Below are 12,668 nucleotides of genomic sequence, written 5' to 3'. Positions count from 1 at the left end.
TGAATTCAGACTTTGAGTTGTGTAAAAGACATCACAAATCACAAGCAGAGTTGTGCAGCAAAAATGTGTTGGGCCTGGGCTGGGGAGATAGTTCAGCTGGTAGAGTGCTTGCCTCTTGAGCACCAGGCCCTGGGTTCAATCCCCAGCCCCGCAAAAAAAAAAAAAAAAAAAAAAAAAATGTGTTGGGCCCATAAAAGACTTCACACACGTCAATGAAATGTTCCACAGATCATTCAGTCCTCAACAGGGGAACTGTGTAAATCTGACTTCCTCAAGCTGACATACACAGTTTTCTTAGTCCTTAGCTCATGTCATGTGTAGAATTAGTATGATATAGAGAACACTCTTTAAACACTCTGTTTTCTTACAAGTTTTTGTCCAACTCTGTATTTGCACGCACTCTCACCAACAATAGTTATCAGGACAATAATACGTATAGTGAAATACGCATTGGTCTCCAAATAAAATATGATTTTAATTTATTAATAATCTGCTAGAAAAAAGGAAAAGAGATGCTACCCTCTCAAAAAACTGACATGGAGTTTAAGTGAATTCACAGGAAGTTTTTAAAAACCTTGTTCCATCTCAGCCTTTCTATCTCAGTTTTCCTTTTCTCAACAGATACATTGTGGATGTGCATCTGCTTTGGAAACATATTGGTGCCATAAGCTAAGGGCTTTATAAAACGTTATGCAAGCATGAAGCATATGTCTCATGATATATTCTACCCATCTGTTTCTCAACTCTAATTGAACTTATGGGCAGATGTTTCTTTTTTAAATTATAATTTGATGATTTTTAATTGTATATATTTCTAGAACACCAAGTGATGTTGTGCTTTATGAACACAATGTGAAGACATTAAATCAAGCTATTTAACATATCCATCACCTCAAATACTTAACATTTTTTCATGATGAGAACATCTGGACTTTTTGCTCTCAGCAATTTTGAAATGTACATGATTCTATTGTTAAGTATATTGACCACATTGTGCAATGGTTCTCAAAAAATATTCCCTCCTGAGATTTTGAACTCTGACCATCATCTCCCCATTCTCCTGACCCCTGGCCTATGAACACCATTTTTATTATTCTATAAGTTCCACTGTTTCATATTTCACATGCAAGTGAGAACAAGTAGTATTTGTCTTTTTGCTTGGTTTATTTCACTTGCATGATGCTCTTCAGTTATACCCATGTTTGTGCAAATAACGAAATTTCATTCTTTTAAAATATAAATAGTGTTCCATTATATACACATACCACATTTCCCTTATGCATTCATCTGTTGATGGAAACTTAGGTCAGTTCTGTAGCTTGACTATTGTGAATAGTGTTACAATGAACCTGGCAGAACAAACATCTCTTCAACATGATGATTTCAATTTTTGGATAAATATCCAAAAGTGAAATGGCCAGATCATATGATAATTCTATTTTCAGTTTTCTGTAGAAACTCCATAAAGTTTTACATAATGACTTTCTAATTTACATTCCCACTAATAGCATGTAAGAATTCTACTCTCTCTACATTGTTAACAAAACTTACCTTTTGTCTTTTTATAGTAGCTGTTCTGAGGGGTGTATGATTTCATATCATTAATTTTAACTTGCATTTTCTTAATTATTAGTGGTGCTGAACAGTTTTCATATATCTGTTGGCCATTTGCATGCCTTTTGGGAATTATCTGTTCATATTCCTTGCCCATTTTTTAATTGGGTCTTTCAGTGTTTGCTCCTGAGTTGCTGAGTCCTTATATATTTTGAATATTAATCCCCTATTGGAACTATGATCTACAAATATTTTCTTCCAATCCACAGATTCTCTGCAAACTATTAATTATTTTCTTTGCTGTGAAGAAGTTTTTAAGTTTGATATAATCCTATTTGTCTATTGGGACTTTTGTTGCCTGTGTTTTGAGTGTCAAATCCAAAATAATATTGCCCATATCAGCATTGCCTAGTTTTCCCTGTGCATTTTCTTCTAGTAGTTTTACAGTTCACGGTCTCACATTTGTCTTTAATCCTTTCTGAGTTGTTCTTGTGTGTGATGTGAGATAAAGGTCTGATTTCATTCTTCTGCATGTGACTATCCAGTTTCCTCAGCACCATTAATTAAAGACACTATCATTTGGTATAATGCTCTTCTGGTTTCCATTTGAGTGGCAAATTTGTTCCCATTCCTTCACTTTCAATCTGTGGAATCTGTAGAAGTAAGAAGGTGAATTTCTTAAAGGCAGCCTATGTACATGGGTCTAGGGTTTTGGTTTTGTATTGTTTGCCTTTAATCCATTTAGTCACCCTATTTTTGCTAGAGAATTCAGTCCCCTTTAGTCAAGGTAATTATTAATAGGTAAGAACTTACTACTCCTATTCCATTAGTTGTTTTCTGGTTATTTTGTAAATACTACCTTGTTTCATTTTTCCAGTCTCAATGTGTTCTTCTGTGGTATGATGACTTTCTATATTGGTACCCTTTGAATTCTTTCTATTGTGCTTTGTGCTTTTACTCTAGATTTTTATTTGTGGTTTCTCTTTGTGTTTTCTTTATAGTTGCCATGAGACCACAGCTGACATCAAGCCAGTAATAGCTTTATTTCCTAGAACAACGCTGTACTTTGACTCTGCCACATGTATTTTGTTTTTTATGTCAGAATTTACATCATTTAGTAATATGTATTCTTTGACAATTTGTTTCAGCAATAGTTGTTATAAATAGTGTTGTCTTTTAATCCTTGTTCTGAGGATGAAATTGCCTTATGCACCAGAACTACAGTTTTAGAATATTCTGAATATGGTACTCAGGGAAATCCTGAAGGGTAGTGCAGTCAGATTAAGATTCTTCTTAACCTTACTAATTTGGCTTTTCTTCCATTTCTGTGGATGGGCTATCTCAAGTGAGTTTCCAAGTATTAGGGTTTTCAAAAGAATGTTCTGGTCTGTAGATAATTGCTAGTTGAACTTTTCATGGGGAGAGGAGTGTTTGAGTTAGAGACTAATGTCTTAATTATATTCCTCTAATTAAGTTGAAGCATGGAACTTATATTCTCCTGGTTTCTAATTATACTTTTCTGCCTCTCCTTTGTTAAGGTCCATCATGAGTGAGAATTGGGACTCAAACTCTTCAGAAAACTGGAATCACATCTGGAGTGTCAATGACACACAGCATCATCTGTACTCAAACACTACCGTTACCTATGTGAACTACTATCTTCACCACCCTCAAGTGGCAGCCATCTTCATTTTTTCTTACTTTCTGATCTTCTTCCTGTGCATGGTGGGAAATACCGTGGTTTGCTTTATTGTTATAAGGAATAAGCACATGCATACCATCACTAATCTCTTCATCTTAAACCTGGCAATAAGCGATTTACTGGTTGGCATATTCTGTATGCCCATAACACTGCTGGACAATATTATAGCAGGTATGTTGACTTGCATGCAGTGCAAGGATGATATAAAGAAAGGTTTGCTATATATCCCTGTAGCCAGGGCAGGGTCATTCATTCACAGATATTTATGCAGTTCCAAGAACTAATCCAGGTACCTGTCCTCATGGGGTGTGCATTCTAAAGAAGGAGGCAACACTGAAAAGATACCTAATTTGAGAATAAGAATTATGGGGAAAATTAACTCAAGTGACAGAGATGGAGAGTGGAGGCTATTATTTTTGGAGTGTTCACTAAATGTCTTAGGAGTCTGATATCTTGCACCTGCACATATAATACAGCATGAAGAGTATTAAGACTAATATTCAGACTGTACAGTTCAGAGAATTGGTGCATCTGATTACAATTGATGTATTTCAACATGACATCATAGAAATTTTTAATTTTTTAAAATTTTTTATTGTTTGTTCTATTTAGTTTTACATGACAGCAGAATGCATTTTGATTCATTATACACAAATGGAGTACAACTTCTCATTTCTCTGGTTGTACACAATGTAGAGTCACACCATTGGTGTAATCATACATGTACACAGGTGTTTGTCTCATTCCACCATCTTTCTTTCCCCCTGCCCGCTCCTCACCCCTCATTTCCCTCTACACAATCCAGTGTTCCTCCATTCTTCTTTTATTCACCCCCACCCTGTTACATAGCAGCATCCACTTATCAGAGAAAACATTCAGCCTTTGATTTTGGGACTTGGCTTATTTCACTTAGCATGATATTCTCCAACTCCATCTATTTCCTTGCAAATGCCATAAATATATTCTTCTTTATGGCTGAGTAATAGTCCATTGTGTATGTTCCATATTTCTGGTAATTAGAGAAATTTCAATCTAATAATATATAGACATTTAGGCCCTGCTGTAGTTAACCGGAGAAATTTCTGTCAGTTTTTGATGGAAGATGAAGCAGTCACAATGATTTCTCAAAACATGGTAGTTTACATTGTAAGGGTTAGGGTTATTTCCTTTCCAGTACTTCTGGGTCCACATTATTGCTTCTCAAGCACCACCTTAGGTGTTCCAGAAGTATAGAAACAGTGTATTTTCAGACAACAGCAGAGTTTTGATACTTAGAGCAAATTTAATATTTATTGTGTTAATGTACAGTACTCAAGATAGTCACATTCAAATCTGAGTAAGAACAATGACATAATTGCAGCTTATTGAATAGCACCAGTCATATCATATTCTTTCATATCATTCATTGAATGAATGAACAGGAAAAGAGCTTTCTTTCTCTTTGGAGTTTTCATCTGTTTCCTTCCTTTCCCTGGAGTAGTAGCCAAAGATAACTCAGCGTGCTTTTTCTATTAGTTCTGTCCTGAATTGATCATGAGGATTTCTGTTGTTTATCATTAAACAGATACTTATTGAGGATGTAACATGTTCAAAATACTATGCGAGACAAAGAGGGTGAACGAATTCATAAAAATTGTGGTTGCTCTCAGTAAGTCACATTGCTAAGAAGTATTCTTAATACTTTCCCCATAAATATTTTTTAAACCCATGAACTGCGGCTTTTTCCTACAAATACCTCTCCTGGTGCTCTCTGCCCTTTGTGCTCTTTTGCTTCCCATGCATGGAGCACAGCTCTGGGATACCCTTTGTTGATATTCTGATAATTATCTTCACCTCTCTGTGTTTTCTGGTTACCATGTCCTCTTCTTTCTTGGTTTATTCTTTCCTGAGAAATAGCACATTGAGATAAAATGTATTTGAGATCTTGTATGTCTCAAAGTATCTGTTCTGCCTCACGCTTGTCGTAGTTAGCAGTATGAAAAATTATGGTTTAGAAATTTCTTTTCTCAGAATTGTAGAGGTATTGTTCTCTTATTATTGTTGGGAAATGTGGAGTCACTGCTGAAAAATCTGGTGCCTTTGACTCCTGCTCCCTTTTGTTCATGACTCACTCTTTTCCTTCCAGAAAGCCTTTTGAACTTGTCTGTATCCCTAGTATTCTGAGTTTCATGCAGTTATGCTTTGCATTAGGTCTTTCTGGTTTTTATTTATTGCACTGGATACAAACTAGACATTTCAATCAGAAAACAAGTTCCTGGGAATTTTTTTGCAGGGTTATTTTCACTTTCCTTTTTTCAACTTATATTAATCAGATATTGAAGACTCTGGGTTTGTCCTTTTTTTCTCATCTTTTCTCTTCCATTTTATGCCCTTTGCTCTATTTTCGAAGGTTTTCTCAACTTTTTCTTTCAACCTTTAGGTTAATATCTTTCTCTGTCATCACATCTTAAAATCTTTGAGCTATTTTTATTTTCTGCATCTTCCTCATACTATCAAGCACTTGCTTCATGGATAAAATGGCTTCCTAGAAGTTCCAGTGCTAGAGGTAGAGGTAGCCCACTCCCAGCTTCAGTAGTCAGGGTCTTTCATAGGGAAATGCATGGCTGCCATTAAATCTGCATGTCAGTGTTTTTGGAGTCATTGTCCCCTGAAGTAAATTGTCTGGTTTGTTGCCATAGGGACCTAAGGCTGGCTGCTGCATTTCAGAGCTGAATAGGTCTCTGGGTCAACAGTGGCCTGCTGTTGCTTAATCCTTGGACATCATTGTTTCATCCACTAACTTTGCACCTGGTAGTTGAACTTTGAGAGCACCTGTACTCCTGTTTCTTCGCAGAAGCCCCCTCTAGTCTTTTGCCAACAGGGGAGTAAAGCCAACTGCAGGTGATTGGATTTATTCGTAATTTCCATTAATTATCTTGTTTTCCCAACTTTGCACTCAGTAGTATCTGGTACCTTGGTTGCAATGAATTTCTGCTTTTTTGCTCTGGTGCCGTCATTTCAGTGGAGTTTGGTGAGGTACATAAGATAAAACCTATGCTTATTCTTTCATGTTCACCCTAGGCCTATACGCTGTCTTTCACTTTTTTTTTTTTTTTTTTTTTTTTTTTTTAATAATATCACAACCTAACAAATTTTAGGACCAAGGAGACTTTTGGTTTCCATTCAGTAGTCACTCAAGTACCTATTTTAAAATGTTCTAGATAGGTGGTGGTCGTTTTCTTGTTTTGTTTTTTCTAATACAGTTGGATTATTAAGACTGTGAAATATTTTAAACAAGATAACAATATTTTGCTTTAAAAAGTAAGTTGCTGAGCATCTTTAAAAGATAAATTTTAGAAATATGAAATTATGCATAGAATATTTTCAAGTGGAAGAACATTGTTATTTCTCTTTAATAGCAGATGGGTATTTTAATATTAGACCGCTATAAAATTTTTACCAATTTCTTTTATAAATTTTCTAGTAACTGAGGTTTGGTTAGGAGGTAATTCAAATAGACTACTTTTGTCTGTGCAAGGTGCTCTTCATTCTGGAAGTAGCTATGATATAAATTATTATATCATACACAAATAAATATAGCTTATTTATTCCATATATAACTGCTGGTTCCTCAAAAATTATGGGGCAGATTTCCAAATTATAAAGACAACATTCTAAACTTTTTCTTCATTTAAGTGGTATTATCACATAAGGGTTAATGGTTTGAATTCTGGAAACCTATTGCCTGGGTTTGCATCCTTAATAAGCTACTAACTAGATGTGGCAAGGTATGTGATAATTGTTTGTTGTCTTGTCAACACATATCTTGAAGATAATAAGGCTTTTAAAAGCTTGTCATGGAAAAAAATGACTTGTCATGGGAATCAGCTATGTTAACAAAAGTAAAGTACTTATCATAGTAGCTAGAACATAAGAATTACTGTGTAAGTTTTGATATTGTCATTAATGTGCTTAAAATAGATGTCTGGAGAAATTAGTGAAAATACTGAAAAACATTGTTCTGTGACTGTCATTAAAAAAAGTTATATTACTCTTGATGTCATACCATTCTGTTCATATTTTCAGTGCAATGAAACAAAATGATCTTTTTAGAGACTGTTCCGTCTTCCTTTCAGGATGGCCATTTGGAAATACAATGTGCAAGATCAGCGGATTGGTCCAGGGAATATCAGTTGCAGCTTCAGTGTTTACTTTAGTTGCTATAGCAGTGGATAGGTAAGTTAGCACCAAGTTCTGAATCCAGGTCAACAGGCATGTCTGCAATGAACCCAAAATATATTCTCTACTACATGTGTACATATCTCCCCCAAATAGTATTCATAAATTACTTTTTTAAGAACAAGGCATGTATCTACTAAAGATTGGGTAATAAGAAAAATAATCTATTAAATCGTATATATTTAAAAACTATAATTAGGAATAGTACCAATTTATCATATTTCACACTAGAATCTATACTTTTCTAATGGTGGAAAAACAAACATGCTGAAATAAATCTGAAATGTTATTCAGACTTTAAAATTAAAACTCATTTATTTATCCCTTCATTTATACACTTTTTTGATGTACTGGGTACTGGTTGTATAGCGTTTAAAACCAAGAATATTAGGTGTTGCCTCAGGAAGTCTATAAGCAGATGGATTGGACAGATGTACTTAAAAATACTCTTCTTTAATAGGGGTGCAGTATAAAGCAGCCACGGAAAGGAGAGCATGATTAGTTGTACCTGTTAGGATGGGGAGACTAGGCAAAGAAGAGGTGAGGGATTAGGAATTAACCTTAAGAAGAAACTGGGGAAAGGACATCTTTTAAGACAAAGATATACATGGGGTACTTGAAACTGGGGTGTAACAGCTTATCTAGAGAAGGGTAGAGGTTCTGCTGGATAAAGGAAAATTGAGTGGTGAATTAGTCTACAAAAGGAGGCAAAGGTGGATTTTCAATGGGCTTATCTCTCATTTTAAGCATGTAAACTTTGTCTCAAAAACAATGGAGACCCATTGAAGTCTTTGAGTCCAGAAAGTAATGTCTAGATTTTCATTTTAGATATACTAGCAGCAAATGAAATGGACTGGAGTTGTGCCAGATAAGAGAAAGGAGAGTCATTAAAACACTTGGTAACATTATAGGTGGGAAACCATCTATATGTGTAATAGGACGGTGGCAACTGAATGAACAGATATTTGAGGGATAACTAAACAATGAACTGGAAGAAAAATATCTACCTGAAACTGGCCCAATAAAGGGAAACAGCCAAAGAACAGCATCATGTGTGTACACAGAGGGAGAGGGAGAGAGCCATGTAAAAAAGATATGATGAAATGAAATTGTTGACATCAGAAGAACATATTAGTAGACTGCATTTTTTTGTAACTTTATTTAATTTAGTTTTGTATGTGGTGCTGAGAATCAAACCCAGTGCCTCACACATACTCGGCAAGCACTCTACCACTGAGACACAAGCCCTGCCCAGTAGACTGCATTTTTTTTATATTAGTTTACTATTTATACCATTATTTACACATTGCTTTAACTTTTTTTTCCATGAATTTATCATGTACTTCTTTGTTTATTTGGTTCATAAGACAATATAATTGGAACACTTGTTAATCACCATATGCCAAAGATATAAGATTCATGTTTAAATTTGGGGCTTAATATGTCCTATACTACTACTGTAATTATACTATTTTATTATTTATAATACTTATTCACAGTACTATTAATAATACAAAGTGCTACTATTAAATTGTTCTTTTATTAGTGAGTATTTTAAATTCTATTCTTTAGTTATATAAATGTGCATATTTAGAGTGAATAAAAAAACTAATATTTGCATTTTGAATTTGAATTTTGAGCTTATCATGTATACTTCCACATTACAGTTAGTACTTAAATAGTCTTAAATTCTTTCTCACTATTTTTATATGCCCCCGAATAGGTGTAGAAATAAACATTGATTTGAATTTAAAAGAAATAAGATTAGAATTAATAAACAAATTGTGCTATATATTTTCAATGGATAATTTCACAGTGATTAAAATGAATGAAGTAGTTATTCAATGATTAAAATGAATGAGTCAACATAAGTCAGCATTTAAAAGTTTTTAAAAGCATAAACTCTCTAAAAAGAAGTTTCATAATAATATGTACATTAACATTAATTGTAAAACATTATACATATAAATTCATGCAGAAAAAGTGTAAAAAAACATAGGAGGGCTAGGTAGCCACTTCAGAATGTCTAAGAAAGAGGAAGAATAGGATTGAGTACATCTGCCATAAGGATTTTGATGGCATCTGTAATGTTTATTTTACAAATGTGGTATAAATATGACAAACATTTAACATTTATTAAATTTGGAAAGCAAGAGAACATTAGTGGTACACATTATATTTTTCTTCCAGCTTTTATGTTTGATAGATTTTTTTAAAAACCAGATTAATTGCTAAATGAATATAAGCATATTTTTATTTATATGGTATGATGCTTTGATTTTTCAGAGAGATTGAATTTTAATTGTGTTTTACATATGTTTGATACTTTCACAGGGCAATTTTAGTTTTACTCATTTCATTTTTAAATGCTCAGAGGTGGCACCAGTAAAACCAAAACAATAGGAATCATCATTTTAAATAAATGATTGATATTGACAAAAAGCTAAATGTATAGATTACCATAATTGAAAAATTGATTCTATCCTTGTAAAATAAAATCCTTCAATGAATCCCTACTGTTCTCTGGATAAAATGCAAACTCTTTACCACAGTTATATGTAAAATTATGTGTGTGTGCATGTGTGTGAACATATATACACATATAAAGATATATATAGAATGAAAAAAATACTATTTGAAACACCATGAATTTATCTTTTTTTAAAAAAAGAACAGAATACCTAGAATTGTGCCTATGAAATTACCCCTAATTTAAAGGTGGATAAATGGGAGAATTCATTTCTGAGAAGACTAGCATGACAGAGGTCAAGAGAGAAGATCTTACAGAAGAAGGAGTTAGGAAGAATGCAGAGCAGTCAAACCCAAGTTAATCAGTTATTCTCTGAAGACATGTGACCTAAGTTAATCTGGAGTTGTTGTTCAACCACTTAAAGCTCTAAATCTCCTTATCTGCAGATATGACTGATAATCATTTTCATAATTTCATTTTTATGAAGTCATCATGAAAATCAAAGAAGATTAAATAGGGAATAGTCTTCAAAAAATATAAAATGGTAGACCTCCATAATAGTATATTGTAAGACAATAAACATCAATAATAACAAATTCCACAATAACAAAATAGTACTAAAATGAGTGAGGCATACTCTACATACTGATGTTGAATTTTCATGCTCAGCAGAGGACAACAGAATGTTAGAAAGACTCACACAATAATAATCAGAACTCAAGATGGAAATTTTCAGACTCTTAACAGCCATGGAACAAATTGCTGAAACATTTAGTAACTTGAAACAAATAATGCTTCCCATGATTCTATGAGTTGACAGGGCACCTCCCTGTGGTTCTCCTGTGCTATATATGGTAACTGGAATTACTCATGCTACAGAATTACCCTGGGAATGAAGGTGGAGCTGGAACATCCTAGGGGACCAACCTGGTGTCCCCTAGGGCCTTTTCCCACATGCCTCTCATCCAGCTCAAGCTTCTTGGAACCTGGAAGCTGAATTTTAGGAGGAAGCTTTCTAAAAGGACAAGCCCTGATATGCATGAAAAACGTTTGCTTGCATCAAGCTTGCTCATTAATGTCCTATTGGCCAAAGCAAGTTTCATGGCCAAGGGCACAGATGTGTTGGGGAGCAGAAAATGACAGAAGAGTCACTGATGGCTACTGATTAGCAGTCTACCACAGCCTAAGAGCCAGCAGGTTACTGAACCAACTGTGCAGGTTAAAAGCCCAAGCTCTGGAGCTGAACTATTTGTATTAAAATCGTGCATCACAGACAAGATTTTTACCTTTTCTAAATTTATTTCCTCATATTTCACATAGGCTTAAAGTGACCACCCATACAAACCAATGAAACATTTTCTGGAGCAGAGCCTTAAGTGGTCACACTCAAAATATGTCACTTACCATTACTACTTTTTATTATTAATAGTGTCTAATATGCTCCATTTTTTTCAAATTTGGGGTTAAAATGTATCTTATATACAAATTATAGAAAATGTCAATACATGCCTTTCTACCACAAGTGGTAACTTTCTATGTTTTGGAGGGAAATGTGGGTGGGAGGTTCTTTATTATTCAAATAAATTGGATTAATGATGTGGTTGGAAGTTACGAGGCAATGCCTCATTGATATTTGCCTTTAATTGCAGATTCCGGTGTGTAGTCCACCCTTTTAAACCAAAGCTCACTGTCAAGACAGCATTTGTCATTATCGTGAGCATCTGGGTCCTGGCCATCACCATTATGTCTCCATCTGCAGTAATGTTACATGTACAAGAAGAGAAATATTACCAAGTGAAACTCAACTCCCTGAATAAAACCAGTCCAGTCTACTGGTGCCGGGAGGACTGGCCACATCAGGAAATGAGGAAGATCTACACCACTGTGCTATTCACCACCATCTACCTGGCTCCCCTGTCCCTCATTGTCATCATGTATGGAAGGATTGGGATTTCACTCTTCAAGATTGCAGTCCCCCACACAGGCAAGCAGAGCCAGGAGCAGTGGCATGTGGTGTCCAAGAAGAAACAGAAGGTCATCAAGATGCTCCTGACTGTGGCTCTGCTTTTCATTCTCTCTTGGCTACCCCTATGGACTCTGATGATGCTGTCAGACTATGCTGACCTTTCTCCAAATGTACTGCAGATCATCAACATCTACATTTACCCTTTTGCACACTGGCTGGCCTTCTGCAACAGTAGTGTCAACCCTATCATATATGGTTTCTTCAATGAGAATTTCCGCCGTGGTTTCCAAGATGCTTTCCAGCTCCAAGCCTGTCAGAAAAGAGCAAAGCCCAAGGAAGCCTATGTCCTAGGAGCTAAAAATAATGTGCTCATAAACACAACTGATCAGCTCGCCCAGGAACCTGAATTTCAAAACCCACGTGGGGAAAATTTGCTCTATGGAAAAAGTGCTGAAAACCCCCAAAATGAATTAATGATGGAAGAATTAGGAAAAGCCACCAAGATTAATGAGAAGTAAGGAGACCTGGTGTAATAATCCTAACTCTAATGTGTGTTACATATGTAAACACTGTTGCTTTTTGTGGCTTTGTACTGTGATTCTTTCTAAGGCTCTAAAGAAAACATTTACTGAAAGCCCTATCTGGCAAAAATAAAGAATGTAAACAAAAATGATCAACTGATATATGAATTATGTACAGTGACTCACAGATTTGCCTGAATAAATCCATTTCTAAGGAACAGTTTGCAAAGCCTGACC

The 12,668-nt window shown here is 35.0% G+C and overlaps 1 protein-coding gene across 1 annotated transcript; it reads left to right on the top strand.

Annotated features, from left to right (window-relative positions):
* Positions 1-3,099: 3,099 nt before the first annotated feature.
* Positions 3,100-12,428, top strand: NPFFR2 (neuropeptide FF receptor 2; the record flags this gene model as incomplete). Its single annotated transcript, XM_079153972.1, has 3 exons — positions 3,100-3,427; positions 7,372-7,471; positions 11,594-12,428. 3 exons carry the CDS (start codon positions 3,100-3,102, stop codon positions 12,426-12,428), a joined length of 1,263 nt encoding a protein of 420 aa, XP_079010098.1.
* Positions 12,429-12,668: the final 240 nt, after the last annotated feature.

Source organism: Sciurus vulgaris (genome assembly GCF_902686455.1).
Source record: "Sciurus vulgaris genome assembly, chromosome: 9".
Lineage (NCBI taxonomy): Eukaryota > Metazoa > Chordata > Mammalia > Rodentia > Sciuridae > Sciurus > Sciurus vulgaris.
Note: the sequence above shows the minus strand (reverse complement) of the source record. Positions and strands in the feature narration are given on the sequence as shown.